Below are 21148 nucleotides of genomic sequence, written 5' to 3' on the forward strand. Positions count from 1 at the left end.
TTCCGTCTACTGGAAATCTCTCTTACATATAAATAAGCATCTTAGTAAAAATGTCTGGATAACCCAAGGAGAATTTTGGGGGTAGGGAGAGGTAAAAGATAAGAGGAGACAGATAAACCAGGTTGTTCATAATTTAATATTCCGGCTATCAAAGATTTTATAGCTTAGTGAATGCTGGTACACTGAGATACTTCTATCCCAGCAGTGTATTAATATTTATTAATATTTGATTATTTCTGATACCTTGTGATTCTCACTAGATTTCAGGAAAACACTAGCACTGGGCATACAAAGGCTTTTACATGTGACTCAATCATTCCCCTTATGTACCCCCTTACCCATTTCAAAACGACTTTCATTCTAGTTTAGAGCTAGCTAGCTTTGCTTTCTCTACCAAGTGTAAATAAATATTCATGTTATTACATATACTGTTATCTGTCACAGGGTTTTATCTTTAATTTGGTGTATCTTTCAATTTTCACTGCATAAATAAATGCAGTAAAATAAATGAAATAAATGTTTGGACATCCTAGGTTTCTTGTTGTCTTAATTTTGTATAAAACTAAATACTCTGTATCCAAAGTGTAGGAATGTTATGTGACCCAACAGTTTTCAGTAATTTTCTTGGTGGAAGGCACTTTAAGTCATGTACAAATGGTACTTCTTATTGACCAAAAATAGGTCACTCACTAGTGATTTTGAGGTTATTTGTGCACTGAAGTTGCTTATTTTCAATGTTTGTGTTGACTTTAAGAAAAAAGAAAAAAAACAGTCTCGCTCTGTTGCCCAGGCTGGAGTTCAGTGGTGCGATCTCGGCTCACTACAACCTCCGCCTCCCAGGTTCAAGCGATTCTCCTGCCTCAGCCTCCCGAGTAGCTAGGATTACAGGCACCCACCACCATGCCCGGCTAATTTTTGTATTTTTAGCAAAGACAGGGTTTCACCATGTTGGCCAAGCTGGTCTCAAACTCCTGACCTCAAGTGATCTGCTTACCTCGGCCTCCCAAAGTGCTGGGATTACAGACATGAGCCACTGTGCTCAGCCTGTGTTGATCTTTAATATAGATTGAGCATTTCAAATGTGAAAATCCAAAATCTAAAATGCTCCAAAATCAAAAGCTTTTTGGGTAACAACATAACACTCAAAGGAAGCATGCACTGGGGCATTTTGGATTTCAGACTTGGATTTGGAATCCTAAACCAATAAGTATATAATGCAAATATTTCAAAACCTCACAAAAATCTGAACTCTCAAACACTTCTGGTCCCAAGAGATTTGGATAAGGGCTACTCAACCTGTATTAGGTCCTACTCAGTTGTCCCCAAATGTTGGCCCAGATTGGCTACATCAAAATCACCTGAGGAATGTATTAAAAACATGTATATTCCCATGACCTGGCTCAGACATTTTAATTTACTAGGGTTTAGCCAAAGAATCTGCCAAATCAAATTAACCATGTACCCCAGGTAAATACTGCTGTTTAACATTCCTTCTTACCTCTTATTCCTGAGAAGATTTGTATCAGCCCAGGCCTAGGCCTGATATGGTATCAGAAAAAAAACTGCCCTGAGTGGGTGGAGTGGTTCACACCTGTAATCTCAGCACTTTGGGAGGCCAAGGCAGGCAAATCATTTGAGGTCAGGAGATCGAGACCAGCCTGGCTAACATGGTGAAACCCTGTCTCTACCAGAAATACAAAAGTTAGCCAGGTGTGGTGGCACACACCTGTAATCACAGCTACTTGGGAGGCTGAGGCACAAGAATCACTTGAACCCACGAGGCAAATGTTGCAGTAAGCAGAGATCGTGCCGCTGCACTCCAGCCTGGGCAACAGAGCAAGACTGTCTCAAAAAAAAAAAAAAAAAAAAAAAAAAAAAGAAAAGAAAAAAGAAAAACGAGAAAAAACTGCCCTATCCTGACATGTTCTGAAGTATGTTGTTCTCAGCAGAACTAACTCATAAATGTTGAGAAAACTGGGGGGAAAGGAGGAACAGAAGGGATCTTAAAAACTAAAATATAAAGGAATAAAGACCTTGATCATCATTAAAGTTAGTTCTCTAGTGCCTGAAAAGCCTTTCTTTTACTCCCTGATAGCTGTCAGCAAAATCAACTTTCAACTTGAGGTCTCTAGGAAGCCTGCCTTTTTCTCTTGTGCTTGTTGGGAGCAATATAACAAAATAGGATGATCATAAAGCTATGTAAAGAGCTGAGGCTGATCCAGGTCAGATCCCTGATTTGCACTACGAAGCCTAAAGTAGAACACAATAATTACCCGGCACTGGCAAACTAAGATCATTGCTCTTAAAATCAGTACTACACATGAAAAGGAAAGATCCCACAAGTACTAAGGCTCAAGGAAAACAGTGACGTTTTAGGTTTATACAAATGAGTAGGGGGCTGCTGATTTTTTTTTTTTTTTTGAACACGTAAAAAGGGAAGATAATCAATGGTAGGTTTTTAATAGGAACAAGAGGCTGATTGGGCCGGGCGCAGTGGCTCACGCTTGTAATCCCAGCACTTTGGGAGGCCGAGGCGGGCGGATCACGAGGTCAGGAGATCGAGACCACGGTGAAACCCCGTCTCTACTAAAAATACAAAAAATTAGCCGGGCGTGGTGGCGGGCGCCTGTAGTCCCAGCTACTCGGAGAGGCTGAGGCAGGAGAATGGCGTGAACCCGGGAAGCGGAGCTTGCAGTGAGCCGAGATTGCGCCACTGCACTCCAGTCAGGGTGACAGAGCGAGACTCCGTCTCAAAAAAAAAAAAAAAAAAAAAGAGGCTGACTTTACCTTATATATGACTGCAATACAGCAAGGAGTTCTGCAACAGGAAACTCCAGAACTATGTCACACATGCTAAGCAAATGAATAAATTATATTAAGTAACTAATCAGGCCAGGCAAGCAATGTCCAAAGAATGTCACAGCTATAAATGAGAGAATAATGACCAGAATATAAGAATATAGGATGAATGAATGAATTACAAAAACCAGCTGTTATTTTAAAAGTCTAATGTGTATATACAACAAATAGTATATGAAAATTAAAAAAACAAGGCAAGAAATTTTTTTTTAAATTTTGGTCCATCTAGTCTTACATTGTAAGAATGTAGTACCTTGTGAAAAATAACCATCCATCAGTAAAAATTTAAAAAATGATTCACTGTGAACTAGAGATTTAGAATTCAAACTGTCCAAGATGAAAATGTCATCTCAAGATCCACTTATGCATAATTGTTAAAGTTTTTGGAATTTTCATGCTAGGTGGTGAAATCTGTTGCAAAGCTGAATTTATAAGGTTGGGGGGACTGTCCATTAGGAATGCTTCTTCTTTACACAGACTAATGGCTTCTTAGATGGTCCAACGCATAGGCACCTGAATTCTGAAACACTACCCATCACAAATCTCCAGCATTCTTCAGAGGAAACACACAAGGCGACTTTTAGCTTCTTTGATTACAAATGCCGAAGTTTTTTTTTCAGGCTAGTAGATTTAATGTTTCATCTCACATTTTAGCCCTGCTACAAGAAAATATCTTTTATTTCAATACAAACCAGTGATTTGCAAGCCTGGCTGGTAATCAGAATCACCTTTTAAAAATTATAAATTGCTGGCCAGGTGCGGTGGCTCACGCCTGTAATCCCAGCACTTTGGGGGGCCGAGGCAGGCGGATCACGAGGTCAGGAGATCAAGACCATCCTGGCTAACACGGTGAAACCCCGTCTCTACTAAAACATACAAAAAAATTAGCTGGGCGTGGTGGTGGGCGCCTGGTAGTCCCAGCAGGAGAATGGCATGAGCCTGGGAGGCAGAGCTTGCAATAAGCCGAGATCGCACCACTGCACTCCAGCCTGGGCAACAGAGCAAGACTCTGTCTCAAAAAAAAAAAAAAAAAAAAAATTATTGATTGCCAGCCCACCAGCCAAAAGTCAATCTCTTAGATGGGTCCAAGTGATTTTTACTTAAGTCATATTAAAAACTACTGACTTAAATTGTCTCCCTGTGTCCTCAAGGAATGTGCATTTAGGTAAGTTATTTGGGATGGTGAAATAAGAGTGATCTTCATGTTAACAAACAGAGCAAATGTAAATGGTACAGAGGCAGAAAAACGGGGACCTGCTATTTATCTTTAACAGAAGGGCTAAAAATTTAACATATCAGATAGATATTCAAATGAAAATACAAATTCGAAGTAAAATGAACTTTTTTGGATTACTGGTTATTTTAGATTATCAACAACACCATTTCATTAGTCCACAGTATAGAAAGGCTACAGTTGAAAATAATATTCCACCAGGTCTCATTTCCAGATGATCCTATATTACAGAATACAATAAAGAAAAGGTATATTCAAAATGAGTAAGAACTACCAACCCTGTTTACATTGTGGACACTGAATCAATCACCAATTGAAGCGGATAATTTCCTTTCAGATCAAGTTTTCCCACACCTAAAGAAAATTTCATTATATAATACAGTTATACCATCTGTAAGCTATGATTTTCCAAAAAGAATCACAAAAAAAGTTAAAAACTACCAACAAAGGCACTGAACTGCTATGACTTGCTTTTTTTGTTGACCACCAACCTTTTTTTTGTAAACGAGTGAAAGGTCACATCAAAAAATGAAATAGAATCCAATCCAAAAAGATTGGACCCCAAAAGGCACTGCCCAAACTACTGATTTGAAATGCTCAAAATGCATTCTCTTCATTTGTCTTCCCCCAATAGAGTATTCAATATTTAATGACATTTGCTGTACATTATACAAAAGGGTCTGTAGGTTGAAGTGAATATAACTTTCCACACAAGCAAAATGTAAATCTGCAAAATGAATCATGATCACATATCACTCATATGCAGATATAACATAAAACCTAAGGTTCAACAATACTATTACACCAAAAGACTAGACCTTCAGGAAACCCTTCTACCTAAACCCATTCTCAGACAAAGGCTAAAGCACATTCTGCAAAGGCAAAAGGAAACAGAAGACAGTATTTCCAGAAAAGACTAGTTACAAACAGGAGCAAACCTGGGCTCTTTACTCACCATTTTAATACTGCCGCCAACTATAACAGATTAAAAATGTACACATGACAAAGTGGAAAAAAGTCCCAAAATGCAACAGTTTCAGCAAAAGAACATACTGACTAAGGATTACTACAGTTAACATCGGTACAGTAAAAACGATGGCAAACAGGGATTTGGCACCACATTTACAAAGTAAAAGCATGCACTGTTAATACACTTTAGATGTTTCTCAACAGAAAAGGCCATGAAGATGAAAAACAAGAGGCACCTTGTACAAAACTCCCTATAACTGAGACAAACAAGCAAGAATCAAAGTAGTCAATTTAGTAAATATGTAGCAGCAAAGACACTGGTTCTGTTTGGAATTTAGCAATTTGCATTTCTGATTGGCAGCTGCCCTGGGTGTGTCTGTATCCAAGAAGCTGACTTTATCATACTACATCAGCAGTAATTTGGTAATCTGCACAAACAAGGTTAACCTTCAACCATAAGCTTAAAGAAAAGAGAGAACTAGAATCTTATTGCAGAACTTTCCAATGTAATTACCATATGGAAACCATAATGGTACTTTGAGCAGGATAATAACATAAATTTCATAAAGAAAGTTGTATTTATAGCCCCAGTAGCTGGCAAGAATTGTAAGTAATTATGGAAGTATTATATTCTGACCATACCAAGAGTTAAAAACAAAGAGTTCCTACTAAAGAGGAATATTTTCAAGATGATCTGGTCACATCATGTGCATAGTTAAGATTGTTTGTGTTTTAATAAAGATTCTTTCGTAAATAAAGAAATAAAATTTAGTAAAGTTATTCTTTTCTTGATGAAAAAACCTTAAAAATGAACCACTGGTGGTTTAAGAAGGGGGGAAAAAAGAGTAAGCTACATATTGAAGTTCTAGAATGCAGCACCTCAACTTCACATCTTCCATAAGCATTTAAGATTAAGAAATCCAAGTGATGTCTTGATGATCGAATCACACTTTACAGTTCTTCCAATTCCAATGTCTGACTTTAGCATCTCATGTCAATTAAAAGTTCCCTAATACAGAATATTGTGCTAAAGAGTGCTAAGATTCTGCATGCTGCTGCCATTCCCTGGTCCCGTTCATGCTTGTAGCTGCCCCATGAGACAGCAAAAGGTGTCTGGTCTCAACACTCCACACTGTAGTAACTAGAAGAGAAGAATATTCTTAATTAGAAAAAGTTTACAAAGTCAAGAGACATCACTGTAGCACTATAACTACCTTGTATGAAACTTTACCTTTCACTAACATCCATGCTTTTCAATAAAGTCCACATTCCTTTAAGTTGTTTTTAATGATGACATCTGTAACAGCATCAAAAACAAACTGCACATTCTTCGTGTCTGTGGCACAGGTGAAGTGAGTATAGATCTCCTTGGTATCTTTTCTTCTGTTCAGATCTTCAAACTGGCATTGAATATAGGCAGCTGCCTCTTCATATGTATTGGAACCTAAAATGGACACCCAGTACTCTCAGTTCAAATTGTTAAAAGCTGCCTGAACTCAACTAAGTCAGACCATTACCATTTACTTACGGAGAGGGAACATAACCCAGTTAAATATGAATAGAATTCTCTATTTCTATAATCATTAGGTGTTCCTATAATTAGGTTCTTCGTGAGTGTGGACTCTCATGGTAACAAAAAATCATCAAACACAAAGATTGAGGAAAACATAATGTTAAGTTTCTCTTTACCCTTTCATTTAGACTTTTCAGTTAAAAAAATCTAGAAAGTACAAAAGGAAACTAGGAAAGTAGGAAGGTACATTTCTAGAGAACACAATTGCTTAAAAGGTCTGAGAGGTTGTGTTCCTTGGGGTGATCTTGGAATAAAAATTCAACAGGGTAGTGCTTGCTTCGGTACCACATGTACCAAAATTGGAACAATACAGAGAAGATTAGCATGTCCCCCGCACAAGGATGACACGCAAATTCGTGAAGCATTCCATATTTTTGAAAACAACTGGGTCGGATCATGCTAAAAGGAGATAATATTACTCTGCTACAAAGTGTCTCCAACTAGAAAGGATCAATGAAGTGAGAAATTGTTGAGAAGGGTACAGTTTGCTTTTAGATGTCCTTTGTCCAATATGAACATTCATTCATAGTGTTTTGATTACCCTTATGTTACTACAAGATGGCAATAAACGCTACGGGATTGTTTGTATTAAAACAACAACAAAAAAGGAATTCAACAAGGTAAATTGTTCTTTTCAAAATCATTCCACAGTTTTAAGAAGGTTTAGCTTCAAAGCCTTAAGGTAATAATTTAAATAAGGAAAAGCAATACACTTTAAAAGAATGAATTTTAGGGTTTCTGAATTATATCTCAATAAAGCTCCTATTTTTTACAAAAAGAAAGGTGACAGGAACCAAAAGTAAAGCCTATCTCAACAATATTTGTAATTAATACCCTTAAATCACCTGCTTTTTACACCATCTTGTCTACTTATGGAACCTTTAGAGTAGCCTTAGAAACTGGCTATAGAGCCAGGGAAACGCAACAAAGACAATTCATTATTCCAGTAAACTACAGGCTATTTTCAGTAACATTAAGCATAACAAAAATATCAATAACAAAGATATAAAGAAGACCAGGTAACAAAATGGAGCTTAAGAAAAAAGGAGCTGGATGTGGTGGCTCACACCTGTAATCCCTGCACTTTGGGGGGCCGCGGCAGGTGGGTCGCTTGAGGTCAGGAGTTCAAGACCAGCCTGGCCAACATAGTGAAACCCCGTCTCTACTAAAAATAAAAAAATCATTAGCTAGGCCTGGTGGTGGGCACCTGTAGTAGAGCTGAGGCACAAGAAGCACTTGAATCTGGGAGGCGGAGGTTGCAGTGAGCTGAGATCGTGCCACTGCATTTCTGTCTGGGAGACAGAGCAAGACACCGTCCCAAAAAAAAAAAAAAAAAAAAAAAAAGGAAAGGAAAAGAATATTAATTAAAATATTTAAAGAACTGAAGGAAAACAGCTTCGTAGGTGCTTGAAGCAGGTTCTTAAAATCTGGAAAACAACCTCTGTAAATTAAAGGAGGCAGATGAGTGAAAAGTGAATTTTGTCTGCTAGGAACAGATACTAATACCTGGCAAATAAGGACTGTAAGAATCTGTACGCAGAATGAAGACAATGGAGGACAGGCTTGGAAGTTAACAACAACAAAGAAAATGGATATGATATTAAAGGGTCTTTGCTTTGTGTGAAGACTCTAAGCTGGGCCTTCAACATTAATGCCAATTCTTTTACTTGTCTTACATATCTCTCCCCCAATCCTAAAACTTGGTGGCTTTCTATAAACTCACCTGATTCTCACCTCCCTCTGTTCTTTACTCTGAACAGGTAACCAAATTTCCAACTTTCTTGAGGAAACAGAGGCCATGAGGATTAAACTATATTTCAATGTTTTGGCCTACCACCTCACTCAAAATGTTACATATCTGCACTTATTTGTACTTCTGGTCTTAGAGGTGTCTTACTTCTTGCTCAAAAATCAATTGCTCTACCTATACTCTTTTTAAAAAATTATTGAGGAAAATTAACATAACAGATATTTTAACCATTTTAAAGGGTACAATTCTGTGGCACTTAGTGTATTCACAATGTTATGCAATCGCCACCTCTCTCTAGCGACAAAACTTTTTCAACACCCTATTCCCATTAAGTAGTCATTCCCTTTTCTTCCCATTCTCCCAATTCTCATAACCACTAATATGCTTTCTGTCTCTATGGATAGTAATTTGCCTATTTTGGATATATCATATAATAGAAGTATTGGCCTCTTTTACTTAGCACAGTGTTTTGAGTTTCATACAAGTTGTACCATTTATTATTATTCCTTTTCTTGGGTAAGTAATATTCATTGTATGTATATAACACAATTTGTTTATCCATTTATCCTACCTAGACTCTTAATTCCTTTTTTCCCACCTGCTTGCAAATCTTGCTCCTTCAATTACATCTGTTTTTTAATATATCTCTTTTGCTTATAGGATCTTAGCCCTCAGCCTATAAACATTCTTAAATCTCTCCTTTCCCTTTAAACCCACGTTGCTCAAGAGTAGTCTACACTTGACTTCTTTCTTCACTTTCCATTCTGTAACTCACTGTACTCAACTTTCCGCTGACACTGCTCTCAACAGCAGGTCAACAACCTCCTAACTGTTAACTCTAAAGGCCCTTTTTCAGTATGTATCTTACTTATCTGCAGATAACACTGTTGACTGAAATATTTAATCAACTCACTTTTTAACCTCTCCTTTTGGTTATGATATATTTCTTCCTCTCCTGCCAATAGAGGCTGCTCTCTATCTCTCTCATTCTATCTGTGGTCCTTTTTCTCCTCATTCTATAATAATATCTCCATAGGTCATTTCACCCATTTCCATGTTTTCATTACTGATGATCTCAAACCCCTACCTCTCCTCAACTTCGAATATAACTGTCCATGAGATATTATTTCAACGTTCTATAAATAATTAAAAATCAACATTCCTATACATGAATTCAGGTCACAGCACCAGCATCCAAGACAGAAACCTGGGAGTACCTCTGACTCTTCCCACTTCCTTACCCCTGCTTTACCCCTTCACTTTATTGATTGATTGATTGATTGATTGACGGATGGAGTCTCACTCTGTCACCAGGCTGGAGTGCAGTGGTGCGATCTCGGCTCACTGCAACCTCCACCTCCCAAGTTCAGGCGATTCTCCTGCCTCAGCCTCCCGAGTAGCTGGGATTACAGGTGCACACCACCATGCCCAGCTAATTTTTCTATTTTTAGTAGAGACAGGGTTTCACCATGTTGGTCAGGATGGTCTCAATCTCTTGACCTCATGATCCACCTGCCACAGCCTCCCAAAGTGCTGGGATTACAGGCATGAGCCACTGCACCCGGCCTCACTTTATTATGGAAAGCATTTACAGTGTCTCCGCTAATAAGAGTTCCCCTTCTCTGGAAATACCTGACTCTGATCTATAAGTTTCATAGTGATCCATCCCTGGCAGTTACATTTGTGCCCAACCTCAACTGACTGGCCTACAGATTTCTGCCTGACTTAACCACGGCCAGAATCTCTCTCCTTGGAATTTGAAACCAAGGCCAAGCAATCCCAGTCTAGTCTGATCTTTTTTTTTTTTTTTTTTTTTTTGAGATGGAGTCTTGCTCAGTCACCCAGGCTGGAGTGCAGTGGTGCGATCTCGGCTCACTGCAAGCTCTGCCTTCTGGGTTCACGCCATTCTCCTGTCTCAGCCTCCCGAGTAGCTGGGACTACAGGCGCCCGCCACCAAGCCCGGCTAATTTTTTTTTTGTATTTTTAGTAGAGACAGGGTTTCACTGTGTTAGCCAGGATGGTCTCAATCTCCTAACCTCATGATCCACCCGCCTCAGTCTCCCAAAGTGCTGGGATTACACGCCTGAGCCACCGCGCCCAGCCTAGTCTGATCTTTTTGCCAGAGATACAGAAACTGTGACTAGGCTGTTATCACATAAACTGAATAGCAGAGAAAGGTGGTAAGGAAGGAAAGAATAATAAAAAAGATACACAGAGAGGAGAGAAAAAAGATGGGGATAAAGAGTGCTTCCAGGGTTCCTGACAATTATTTCCTAGTTCTAATTCTATTCTAAGACCTGTCCATTCTTGCCCTTGGGTTCTATGATATATCCCTTAATCCCCATCAAAAGTTTTTATTTCCATCCTGAGTTCTTACTAATTCAAATCCCCTACTATCTATCTTTATTATTTATTGCATAATCTTTCTAAAGCACAGTTTCTTCTCTATCATGTACCCCATGATACAGATCATGGTAGGATATTAAACCTTCAACTGATCATCATTGTCTCAGCATGAGATATAAGGCCCTCCATGAGTTGATCTCTGACCATCTCTCCAACCACTTCTTCCCTGCCACTGTAAACTCTAGTAATACCAAATTCCTTCTGGGTTCCACAACTGGTCATAACATTTTTCTACCTCCATATTCTCATATATGCAATTCCTCTTTTCTAAAATGCTTTTATTCCCGTCTGCCTGATGATTTCTATTTCATCCTCTTAGTAGCTCTAGAAAAAGACTACAATGACCCCATCAGAAGTAACTACTTCTACTCCACTTCTATTAATGCACATTTTGCACTATAATAAAACTATTTATGTGCAATTAAACACTATAATAAAATTATTTATGTCCCTCTGCAACTACATGTCAGTTTCTTGGGCACAATGATTACAATTTACCCTTGTATTTTCTTCAACATATTGGGAGGCATCACGCTACCTGACTTCAAACTATACTACAAGGCTACAGTAACCAAAACAGCATGGTACTGGTACCAAAACAGAGATATAGATCAATGGAACAGAACAGAGCCCTCAGAAATAATGCCACATATCTACAACTATCTGATCTTTGACAAACCTGACAAAAACAAGCAATGGGGAAAGGATTCCCTATTTAATAAATGGTGCTGGGAAACTGGCTAGCCATATGTAGAAAGCTGAAACTGGATCCCTTCCTTACACCTTATACAAAAATTAATTCAAGATGGATTAAAGACTTACATGTTAGACCTAAAACCATAAAAACCCTAGAAGAAAACCTAGGCATTACCATTCAGGACACAGGCATGGGCAAGGACTTTATGTCTAAAACACCAAAAGCAATGGCAACAAAAGCCAAAACTGATGAATGGATCTAATTAAACTAAAGAGCTTCTGCACAGCAAAAGAAACTACCATCAGAGTGAACAGGCAACCTACAGAATGGGAGAAAATTTTCGCAACCTATTCATCTGACAAAGGGCTAATATCCAGAATCTACAATGAACTCAAACAAATTTACAAGAAAAAAAAAACAACCCCATCAAAAAGTGGGCAAAAGACAGGAACAGACACTTCTCAAAAGAAGACATTTATGCAGACAAAAAACACATGCAAAAATGCTCATCATCACTGGCCATCAGAGAAATGCAAATCAAAACCACAATGAGACACCATCTCACACCAGTTGGAATGGCCATCATTAAAAAGTCAGGAAACAACAGGTGCTGGAGAGGATGTGGAAAAATAGGAACACTTTTACACTGTTGGTGGGACTGTAAACTAGTTCAACCATTGTGGAAGTCAGTGTGGCGATTCCTCAGGGATCTAGAACTAGAAATACCATTTGACCCAGCCATCCCATTATTGGGTATATACCCAAAGGACTATAAATCATGCTGCTATAAAGACACATGCACACGTATGTTTATTGCGGCACTATTCACAATAGCAAAGACTTGGAACCAACCCAAATGTCCAACACCGACAGACTGGATTAAGAAAATGTGGCACATATATACCATGGAATACTATGCAGCCATAAAAAATGATGAGTTCATGTCCTTTGTAGGGACATGGATGAAACTGGAAATCATCATTCTCAGTAAACTATCACAAGGTCAAAAAACCAAACACCGCATGTTCTCACTCATGGGTGGGAATTGAACAACGAGAACACATGGACACAGGAAGGGGAACATCACACTCCAGGGACTGTTGTGGGGTGGGGGGAGGGGGGAGGGATAGCATTAGGAGATACACCTAATGCTAAATGACGAGTTAATGGGTGCAGCACACCAACATGGCACATGGATACATATGTAACAAACCTGCACATTGGCAGACGCCGTAGGTGCCAGATGGCGTCACCTGGAGCTTAAAAAGCTGCACGCAAGTATTAAATTTCTGACAATGGCCAAGAACAAATTAAGAGGGCCGAAGTCCAGTAATGTATTTCATATAGCCAGCCAAAAAAACTTTAAGGCTAAAAACAAAGCAAAACCAGTTACCACTAATCTTAAGAAGATAAACATTATGAATGAGGAAAAAGTTAACAGAGTAAATAAAGCTTTTGTAAATGTACAAAAGGAACTTGCACATTTCTCAAAAAGCACTTCACTTGAACCTCTACAGAAAGAACTGATTCCTCAGCAGCGTCATGAAAGCAAACCAGTTAATGTTGATGAAGCTACAAGATTAATGGCTCTGTTGTAATATAGTGGTGATGCATCTAATTCTCCACAAAGACCAATAAATTAAATGTTTTATACAAAAAAAAACCCTGCACATTGCGCACATGTACCCTAAAACTTAACGTACAATTAAAAAAAAAAAAGTATTATTCTCTATTAACATATACCAAATTTTACTTTATGAGACAGGGTGTCACTATGTTACCTAGACTGATCTCAAACTCTTGGGCTCAAATGATCCTCCTGCCTCAACCTTCCAAGTAGTTAGAATTATAGCCACCATGCCCAGCTCCCAAATTTACTTTTTCTCCTTTTTTATTTTCCTCAAAAAATGAAGATAGAAATTTAAAATAAACACAGAAAACTCAACTGTGTCTGATATGGCACTCGTTTTTTTTTTTTTTTGAGACGGAGTCTCGCTCTGTCGCCCAGGCTGGAGTGCAGTGGCACGATCTTGGCTCACTGCAAGCTCCGCCTCCCAGGTTCACACCATTCTCCTGCCTCAGCCTCTCCGAGTAGCTGGGACTACAGGCGCCCGCCACCACGCCCGGCTAATTTTTTTTGTATTTTTTAGTAGAGACGGGGTTTCACCGTGGTCTCGATCTCCTGACCTCGTGATCTGCCCGCCTCGGCCTCCCAAAGTGCTGGGATTACAAGCGTGAGCCACCGCGCCCGGCCTGATATGGCACTCTTGACTCAGGGGGTTTTAATCACAGGCTTAATGCCAATGCCACTATCATTGAATACTCTCCCCATCATTAAAAAAAAAAAGGCAGTTTTATGAATGTCACCAAAGTGTTGATCTAAGCAAGATGTGTACCTCCAATAAAATCTTTCATAACCCCTTACCTGTGTATTCTGGATAACAGATAGTTAACGGACTCCTCTTTATTTTTTCCTCAAAAAGGTCTTTCTTGTTAAGGAACAGAATGATTGAAGTTTCTGTAAACCATTTGTTATTACAAATGCTGTCAAACAGTTTCATGCTTTCATGCATTCGGTTCTGAAAAAGAAATAAAGGATGATAGGTCAGTAGCAAAGGGTAAAAGTGGATTAACTTAATGAAAAAGACAAACCAACAGGTTCTGCAGCACTAAATGGCATTCATGGAAATAAGTCAAACACCAATAAGATAAAGTTGAGTGTCAGTCCTCATTTTTGTAATTTTTGGGGGAGAGGAGGTAGGAGGAAGGGCTGGCTAACATCCTTTCCACATACTCAATGCGGCTATAACATCTTTTTTAGAGTAATAGGGCACAGATCAAAAAACTTAAAGATACTAAGTTTTGGTTGAATGAGGAAATGGATGCAGACAATCTTCCTAATAAGTTATTTTCCATTTCCTGGCTACATTGGACAGGCTTTTTACCAGAAGCTCCAACATACCATCTCCTCGTCCTCAGCCAGAACAAGGTCATAATCACTGAGGGCCACACAGAAGATAATTGCTGTCACTCCCTCAAAACAATGAATCCACTTTTTTCGTTCTGATCTTTGGCCACCTACATCAAACATCCTGCGCAAGGGGGAAAGAAAGCAAATTCAGCAAGGTCACACATACACCTTTCCCTAAACTGAAATGATTAGGAAACTTCCCACTATTACATATTCAAAACTTCATTTATAATAGAAGACAAAGAATAGATTAAATGCAGTCAAAATAATTATCCTGGCTAAAAGTACAAGACAACAACATAAGAAAATAAAATTTGTGAATAATCTAGATTCTCATTTTAGATAGTTGAGCCTCCTCTCTATCAAAGCTTGTACCAGATGTGTGAAAAGTCAGCAGAATAAGCACTGAAATGGATTAAAGGAAGGAGGGGAAAAGAAGGAAAAGCAAAGAGCTAAATAATACAGTTTGAGATAATAATAATAATAATGGCATATTTATTGAGTGCTTACCATGGTGCCAGACACTACTACTAAACATCTTAACTCATTTTGCCCTTGTAACACTCCTAGAAGTACTATTATTATTATCCCAATTATACAGATAAAGAAATTGAGGCACATTCAATGTTAAATGATTTGCTCAAAGGTACACTACTAACAAACAGGGACTGGGGATCTGAACCTAGGCACTCTTAACTCCAGCACCCATGTCCTGACTCTCAAAATGGTTTGCCCCTAAATGCCCTATTTGCACTCTGCTTCCATAACTTCTCCCTATTAAGTTTGTTTTCCTTACCTTAAAAAAAAATTGGAGATTAATTGTAAAAACAAATAAATTATATTTTTATGGTAGGACTCTATGAACCCAATAACTAAAAAACAGCCTTGACCAGTATTTCCAAACTCCGAGTCTTACTTAAACCTAATTAATAAAAACAAAGTCTCAACTGTTCACAAACTTTATGTTACACTCCAGATTAGTTTTAGTCCAATACTGTCTTCTGGATGACTTACTTGGTATTCTGAGTCAACTGCTGAACTTCTATCAACAGCATCCTCAACTACCTTTCTATAGTAAAAAGATCTGCACTGCTTTGTGTTTTAGCTGATACTTAGGTCTGACGACGTATGCATGCAAATTGTTACTTGTGATCTGTGTTTGAAGAAAATGATAAAATTTTTAAAGGCTAAACTCTGCCAAACTGGTTTAATGTATAAGATCTATAGTGACTAGAGGCCTACATTTCCAGAGATGTTTTCCCCCAGAAATTGAAAGAAATAAGACACAGTTGGTGATTTCTCAATGTATACTTGAAAGGAATTATCTCTTTATGACCCAACTCTTCCTTTGGGTTGATCTTGCACAATTCTTTTTGACCTTTGGTCATGACACCTGAAATGATGTAATCACAAGTTGGCTTTAATATAGGGTCATAATACAGGTTTTAGGAAGGCTAACATCATATATTTCACCATGGAAGTCTCAAGGGGAGACACACCAGTAACTTCAATTTACTCCCCCATTTTCTTCTACAAAGTCTGTATAACACTGTGAAGTTCCAAGGTGGGCTTTTAGCACATATTAACATTTACAATATCATTCACTAAGAGATCAACATTTTATAAACATTACCTCATTAACTGAGAGGCAAGTAAGCAATTACACAATGCCTTGCATATGGTAGATGCTCAATAAATGTTTGAATAAATGGATAGTAGTTTTGCCTAGAGAGAAGAGGAAAAGGAAGAAATGATAGTACTTCATAACAAGATATCTACATGCCAACAATCAAGTAGGTGTGGCACCTTAATTAGATCTGGCTATTGATCATGGCATAAAAAGACAGGACAGTTAGGATTTGCCTAACTAAAGACTGATCTATATAACACCACCCATAAGAAAGTTTCCAACACTAAATAATGATCACAACTTTTAATTATAAGTAGATTACAAACCTTATACAAAGAAATCTCATTCTTATGGTCTCACGAGTGATAATCCATGTGGTCTTTGCTGCTCTTGCTAAATAAATTCATCAGTACTAAAGATAAGCAGCAAGTCTATTCTAAAAGCATTCATTGCTGAACTGCTATTTTCCTGCACCAGGAAAAAATCTAGTTTGGTGTATTAGGATTTCAAGACCCCGACTGGTATCTAGTAATATGTAAACCCTATGTGGATTTCACAAATCCTGTGGAAGAGTTGTTTTCAGAGAAAAAACTGAGAGGATTTGAGGTAGTAGTTACATCTGTATGCAATAATACCAAACATCACATTCTACATATACGCATAATGACATAACTAAAGAACACATGGTATATTGAAGGGGAAAAGTTTACTCCTAATCTCAAAGGTCACAAAAGAAGAAAATGGGAACCAAAAAACATTTCTAATATTTATAAAAGACCATTAACACAGAGACAAGCTGAGGCTAGTTTTAGAATTACTAATGCTGCTGGGTGTGGTGGCTCACATCTGTAATCCCAGCACTTTGGGAGGCCAAGGTGGGCGGATCACCAGGTCAGGAGATAGAGACCATCCTGGCTAACACGGTAAAAGCCCATCTCTACTAAAAGTACAAAAAAAAAAAAAATTAGCCAGGCGTGGTGGCACGCGCCTGTACTCCCAGCTACTCGGGAGGCTGAGGCAGGAGAATCACTTGAATCCAGGAGGCAGAGATTGCAATGAGCCGAGATCGCACCACTGCACTCCAGCCTGGCGACAGAGCAAGACTCCGTCTCAAAAAAAAAAAAAATTACTAATGCTAATGAGAAAGTTATTTGTATTAGAATACTAGAATTTTCTCTCTCTAAAACAATCACAGTTGGGCTGGGCACGGTGGCTCACACCTGCAATCCCAACACTTTGAGAGGCTGAGGCGGGAGAATCGCCTGAGCCCAGGAATTTGAGACCAGCCTGGGCAACAAAGAGAGATCCTGTCTCTACATAAAATTTTTTTAAAACATTAGCCAGGCACAGTGGCATGAGCCTATAGTCCCAGCTACTTGGAAGGCTGAGGCAGAAGGATCACTTGAGCCCAGGAGGTCAAGGCTGCAGTGAGCCGTGATCACACCACTCCACTCTAGCTTGGATGACAGAGTAAGACCCTGTCTCTAAAAAAATAAAATTTTAAAAACAAACCAAAAAAATCAGTTTATATGTCATCTTCCAACCCAAAATACCTCTATCCCCAAGTCTATTTTCCATTCTGCACTGTATTAAGAAGTTAATTGTACATGACACTATGCACAAATTACTTCAAGAGCCATGACAATACTTGCTCCATCCCATTCAACTTGAAGGGAAATTCAAACCAATAAGAAGTGACCCTGGTGAGAAAAGCATTTCTATTTTAAATCAAAATGGCAAAACAAAACCATGTAACTAACCAAAAAAAACTGGTTTTCATAAGTTTAATATTGTTATCCTATTAAACATTCAATATCTGTTTTGGTGAGTCTAACAAAAAAGCAGCTGAAAAGAATAAAATTAAAACAAACCAGTTATCACAGGAAAAATTTTACTGGGAGGCAAGTTAAATTTATTTATGAATTTAAATTCCTCTAAATGGACACAAACATTTGATGCTATCTGGAGAAACAAGAGATGTTTGGGCCTCTATTCAGTTAAAATATTCAAACAGTGCTGATAAATATGTTAAGTTTAAACCAAGGAATACTGCCCAGAGAAATTTTACCCTGATTAAGAGATGGTAAACTAAAACGAAAGATACTTGTATTTGGCACACCTAGCAAAAAGGCTAATGACTTACTTGAAGTATAGGTCTTTGAAGGTGAAATGCGTTTCTACAATGCCTGTGGTCTTCACTCTCGTCCGAAGAACATCTTGCTGAGTTGGAATGTAGTTAGACTGGGATATTCTATCCAGATCATTTAGATAACTAAATAAAAGACACATTTACTTTTACTTGGTGAAGCCAACCATGTGCATAGCAAATGAACAGACTAAATTAGTTCCTATTCTAAACCTGTTACTAGTTACTAAGTGGCAAAACAGAACCAGCTCTTCAGTATCATAGAAATGATAAGAAGCCAGGCATGGTGGCTCACACCTGTAATCCCAACACTCTGGGAGGCCAAGGCAGGAAGATCGCTTGAGGCCAGGAGTTCAAGATCAGCCTGGGCAACATAAAGAGACCCCTGTCTTTACAAAATATTTTAAAAATTAGCTAACCATGGTGGTGCATGCCTGTAGTCCTAGCTAATCCTCCTACCCTTGAGCGAAACAGGAGGATCATTTGAACCCAAGAGGTCAAGGCTGCAGAGTGCCACCGTACACCAGTCTGAGTGACAGAGTGAGACCCCCGTCTCTTAAAAAAAGAAATAAATAATAAGAAAAAATATGAATCCAACGTAGGACAATTAAAGTTAATATACATTAACAAAAGTAGGGTTTTTTGTTTTATTTTGTCTTGTTTTGTTTTTTTGAGACAGAGTCGCGCTCTGTCACCTGGGCTGCAGTGCAGTGGTGCGATCTCGGCTCACTGCAACTTCCGCCTTCCAGGTTCAAGTGATTCTCCTGCCTCAGCCTCCTGAACAGCTGGGATTACAGGTGCCCGCCACTACGCCCAGCTAATTTTTTGTATTTTTAGTAGAGATGGGGTTTCACCATGTTGGCCAGGCTGGTCTCAAACTCCTGACCTCAGGTGATTCATCTGTCTCGGCCTCCCAAAGTGCTGGGATTACAGGCGTGAGCCACCGCACCTGGACACAAAAGTAGGTTTAATTCTACAGAATTAAATTGTGAAGGCCAATTTAAAAAATTAAAACAATAGGAACAGGAAATTTTCTTATTAAAGAAAAATTCCTGAAATGTAATACTAAATCAACTGTGTACTGTATAATACCAAAACCAAACTATACCAAAAGTCCTCAGACAATTAAACTTAATAGGTCATGTGTGTTTAACCATTTGACAGGACATTAGAGAATGGTGTTTGATTAACTAAAATTAAGAGAACTATAGTGAGTAAGAATATTTTCTGTTTTCTTTCAGTAAACAGAAGAGTTGGGGAGGTTTGCGTGTTTTTTTAATCTAAACGAAAAACAAATTGTAAATACCTCCAAAAAAATTAATTTGTTCAGGGAAATAATTAAAAGACTGCTTCAAAACTGTATTCTTTGCTGATTCCAGGCTAGAAAACTGATGAGCAGATGGCACCAATATAAGTGAATCATTAAAGATCTATAAAACCAAATACTATCACTAATGTAAAGAGGCAAGCTTAGATCAACAGTTATGAAAATCTCTATAATATAAGCACATGTAGTTAGAGGATTCAGAGCTTTCTGAATGAATGATGAAAAAAAGCAATTATAATCTACCTTTGATGACCACTGGTAGAATTATTCAAGCTATCAATACCTGCAACTAAAATATGTTATTAAAAGGTAGGCAAGAATCCTGAAATGTTTCTAAAGCCAAGTTCTCACTGAAAGAATAAACAAGTTTTCAAATACAGTCATGTGCTGCATAACAATGTTTTGGTCAACAACAGACTGCATAAATGTATGCTACTGATCCTGTAAGATTATAATGGAGCTGAAACACTCCTAGCCCCTAGTGACATCATAGCCGTTGCATTACCCTTTTATATGTTGAGATGTTGAGATATACAAAACTTACCATTATGTTACAATTGCCTACAGTATTTAGTACAATAACATGCTGTACAGGTTCATAGCCTAGGAGCAACAGGCTATACCATATAGCTTAGGTGTGTAGTAGGCTATACCATCTAATTCTGTGTACACATACTCTACGATGTCACACAATGACAAATCACCTAATGATGCATTTTTTAGAATGTATCCCTGTCCTTATGCACAGCCTGACTATATCATTTAATTTCTTCTTGTAACAATTTAAGCTAGAATGATGATGTGAAAAGTAGGAAAACAGTAATATCGGAGAAAAAACCTTAATGCTTAAAAGTACCCTCATCTAGTACAGAAAGAAATACAGATAACAAGTGCTCACCAGGCCCCGCAAAAGTACATTAAAAAAAATACATTCTGGGCCAGGCACGGTGGCTCATGCCTGTAATATCCCAGCACTTTGGGAGGCAGAGGTGGGTGGATCACGAGGTCAGGAGATCGAGACCATCCTGGTTAACACGTTGAAACCCCGTCTCTACTAAAAATACAAAAAATTAGCCAGGCATGGTGGCGGGCGCCTGTAGTCCCAGTTACTCAGGAGGCTGAGGCAGGAGAATGGTGTGAACCTGGGAGGTGGAGCTTGCAGTGAGCAGAGATCGTGCCACTGCACTCCAGCCTGGGCGACAGAGCGAGACTCCGTCTCAAAAAAAAAAATACATTCTGAATCTAGGCTTCATAAATAAGTATATGTAAAAGAGGTAAAATAGGATAACATGTAATAGCTTAATATAAGTATTCATTACAAATTCTCTAAAACTATGTTAACACTCAAGATAATATCCTTGACAGAAAGATACTTCTTCATTCCATGACTCAACCTTCTCTTTCTATACGAAGTCTACTATTGTGATCTGGCAAAAGATTTACTAGTGAAATCCAGTGTGGCCCAGACACAGAGAGCTGGCTGCATAAAAAGGAATACCACAATTCTAATTTCCCTCTCTAGCTGGCTATCAGTGCCAAGCCCTTACATAGAGGGAACTTATGAGTTGGAATAGATTCAGAACCCA

The 21148-nt window shown here is 38.4% G+C and overlaps 2 protein-coding genes and 1 non-coding gene across 3 annotated transcripts in view; 2 read left to right on the forward strand and 1 right to left on the reverse strand.

The window, feature by feature from the left end:
* Positions 1-5034: 5034 nt before the first annotated feature.
* GNAI3 (G protein subunit alpha i3) overlaps positions 5035-21148 on the reverse strand; it is a 47792-nt gene continuing 31678 nt past the window's right edge. The window contains exons 5-9 of the mRNA XM_032155104.2: positions 18233-18361; positions 14451-14580; positions 13914-14067; positions 6294-6506; positions 5035-6203 (exon numbers count right to left, since the gene is read on the reverse strand). Of these exons, the coding sequence (XP_032010995.1) occupies positions 6316-6506; positions 13914-14067; positions 14451-14580; positions 18233-18361 (604 nt within the window). The 3' untranslated portion in view covers positions 5035-6203; positions 6294-6315. The remainder of the gene's footprint in view (positions 6204-6293; positions 6507-13913; positions 14068-14450; positions 14581-18232; positions 18362-21148) is intronic.
* LOC116469949 (U6 spliceosomal RNA) lies at positions 6905-7011 on the forward strand. Its single transcript, XR_004248399.1, has one exon. It is a non-coding gene; the product is annotated as a U6 spliceosomal RNA (small nuclear RNA).
* LOC116469653 (ribosomal biogenesis factor) lies at positions 12720-13135 on the forward strand. Its single transcript, XM_032155105.3, has one exon. It carries the CDS (start codon positions 12784-12786, stop codon positions 13084-13086), a length of 303 nt encoding a protein of 100 aa, XP_032010996.1. The 5' UTR covers positions 12720-12783; the 3' UTR covers positions 13087-13135.

The sequence above is a fragment of the Hylobates moloch genome, unplaced genomic scaffold (assembly GCF_009828535.3).
Source record: "Hylobates moloch isolate HMO894 unplaced genomic scaffold, HMol_V3 SCAFFOLD_5, whole genome shotgun sequence".
Classification (NCBI taxonomy): domain Eukaryota; kingdom Metazoa; phylum Chordata; class Mammalia; order Primates; family Hylobatidae; genus Hylobates; species Hylobates moloch.